At 54.3% G+C, this 2,724-nt stretch overlaps 1 protein-coding gene across 1 annotated transcript in view; it reads left to right on the top strand.

Annotated features, from left to right (window-relative positions):
* Window positions 1-728: 728 nt before the first annotated feature.
* IGSF8 (immunoglobulin superfamily member 8) overlaps window positions 729-2,724 on the top strand; it is a 4,939-nt gene continuing 2,943 nt past the window's right edge. The window contains 3 exon segments of the mRNA XM_018565229.1: window positions 729-888; window positions 1,784-2,144; window positions 2,147-2,601. Coding sequence (XP_018420731.1) covers window positions 828-888; window positions 1,784-2,144; window positions 2,147-2,601 — 877 coding nt within the window. The 5' untranslated portion in view covers window positions 729-827.

The following is a 2,724-nucleotide window of genomic DNA, read 5'->3' on the forward strand; positions in this document are numbered from 1 at the left end:
AAATTGATGACCTGTGGGGGCTTTTAAAGCGTCTTCTATTGACTTTTTGGGGTACTGCAGTTTTTTGCCGTTTCATGGACGCACGCAATTAACATGTAACCTGGGCATGTTGGGTATCGTTTTACTCGTTGTATCCTCATCTTTTATATGTCATTTAAAAAACTTGGTATTTTGTTGTGCTTTGGGGCATTAAATTACATTTTTCACTAAATGTTGGGGTTTAATAAGGAGTTGCGCTAATATTGCGCAACATAAAAATTTGCAACTACCACCATTTTATTCTATAGGGTCTTGGCATTCAGAAAATATATAATGTTGGGGGTTTTAAGTCATTTTCAGGCCTAAAATGTGGAATATAACATGGGTGCAAAAAATGAAAAAAGGGCCTCAGTCATGAAGGGGTTAATATCATTTTACTGCTTGCCTTTATATTATACAGCGCTACACAGACTGTTGGCGCCATCTGATTCACGTATATTTACAATTCCTGTAGCCCCGCCTCCGTCTATGGGATAATATATGACATCATCAGGGCGGTGCTGAGGACACTCTCTGCCATGTGACTAGTCAGCTGTACGGGAACGTGTACAAGTCCAGTAGGAGCTGCGGGGACGCGTACGATGGATGCATTACAATGCAAATGCAGCAGCAAGTGGCTGACTTCTTGGAAAGCAATATGTCATAGGGAGCGGGCACATTTACACGTGACTTCCGGTGTGGGCGGGCTCAACTAATCACTCCTCTACGCTCTGCCTCAGGCGGCCCGGTGGGCGGGAAGAGGCGGACACACCCTATAGCGGTGGGGGCGTGGCCAAAGCAAACGAAGAATGGAGACTAGCGGGATCCTCCGCTTCATATCTGTCATCTCCATCCTCCTGTGTGCGACAGGTGACGTATATGGGGGCAGAGACAGTCCACCCAACTCAGGGATTTCATAATCCCAATCCTCACCCCGCCCTGCACCATCATCCTCACCCAGCCCCCTCATCATCCCCATCCTCACTCAGCCCTTTATCACCCTCTTATCTCCAGTCCTTACCTAACCCTTCAACACTCCTCTTATCCACATCCTCACCCAGCCTTTCACCGTCTTTCCCATAGTTACCGTCATCCCCATCCTCACCCAGCCTTTCACCATCATCCAGCTCTGTACTGTGATCCTTATCCTCACCTAGTCATGTGACAGTAAAGTTTACCCCTCTCCCATATAATGAATGCCGGCGTCCCCCTCCCTCTCATATAATGAATGCCGGTGTCTCCCTCTCCCATATAATGAATGCCGGCGTCCCCCTCCCTCTCATATAATGAATGCACGCCCCGCTCTATACATCGGGCGATCAGACTCCGCCCAGAACGATTCACCCCTGTGATTGGAGGAGGAACAGTTTGCAGTACCCATCCCCCGGAGGTTGCCTGTGAGGACGGTGCAGGAGCTGTCATCTTCATCCTCTTCATCCACACCCGGGACAAGCTCGCGGGACGGGATGTCAGAGACTTGTGCGGCTGCATGCTGGTCCCTGGCCAGTGCAGAATGAGGATGACAACCCTCCTGCATTCTGTCCTGACAGGTTCTCCTTAAAGGGGCACTCCACCCAGATGATGACTTTACAGTTTTAGGACTTGGGGTACATGAGTCCTCGCCCCTTCCACAGAGTCTTGCTCCTTCTGCTGCAGAGGACTGAGAGTCTCGGTGCCGATGTTGTGTTGGGCGGAGTTGGGAACGCAGTGCGATTGGTAGCGATCTGTCATGTGACTTCTCCTCTCCCGTCTTCCCTCCCCCCAGGATTGGGCAGCGCTCGGGAAGTCCGCGTCCAGGAAGGACCGCTGTACCGCGTCGTAGACAACCCCATCTCCATCCGCTGCAATGTCAGCGAGTACGAAGGACCGCCCACGCAGAACTTCGAGTGGTTCATGTACCGGCCCTCGGCCCCGGACATCTCCATCTCCATCGTCAGCACCAAGGACCCCGAATTCGCCTACGCCGTCTTCTCGGGCCGCGTCCGCAAAGGCGACATCTTCATCCAGCGTCTGAGCGGAGACAGCACCGAGCTCCACATCAAACAGCTCCGCGCCGAGGATGAGGGCGTCTACGAGTGCTACACGCCCACCACCGACTCCCGCTACCTGGGGAGCTACAGTGGCAAAGTGGCCCTAGACTGTCTACATCATCCCCTCTGCAGCTGAACCTGGTGCAGGGGCGGGAGCTCCACCTGTCCTGCTCGGCATCCGCGGACTCCACGCAGCACACCCACCTGTCCGTGACGTTCGGGGTCAGCGATCCCGGGGCCCCGGTGGGTCGGGGGACGTTACGTAACATCATCTCCCTAGGGCGGGACTTCACCGTGGAGCCGTCCAAGGAGCATCAGACGTACGGCGAGCGATACCTGAACGGAGAGCTCCGCCTGGAGAAGACTGATAACAGCACCTACAAGATGGTCATCACCCGCGTGCGGCCCCAAGACACCGGATCCTACCACTGCACCGCCGCACAGTGGATCCAAGACCCCGACGGAAGCTGGCAGAAGGTCACCGAGAAGAGATCCGTGCTGGCCCAGCTCACTGTCCAGTCTGTTGGTAGGGATGGTCATGAGGAGCCAAAGAGCTGCTGAACATGGGTGGAGCCTCTGCCCTTGTCCCCCTATCTCCATCCCCGTCTTCTCTCTACACTTCACCCCCATGAATCCCCCGCTCTCCCTCTCTACTCCTCCTCTCGCTCTCTCTCTC

The sequence above is a fragment of the Nanorana parkeri genome, unplaced genomic scaffold (genome assembly GCF_000935625.1).
Source record: "Nanorana parkeri isolate BGI_ZX_2015 unplaced genomic scaffold, ASM93562v1 scaffold823, whole genome shotgun sequence".
NCBI lineage: Eukaryota > Metazoa > Chordata > Amphibia > Anura > Dicroglossidae > Nanorana > Nanorana parkeri.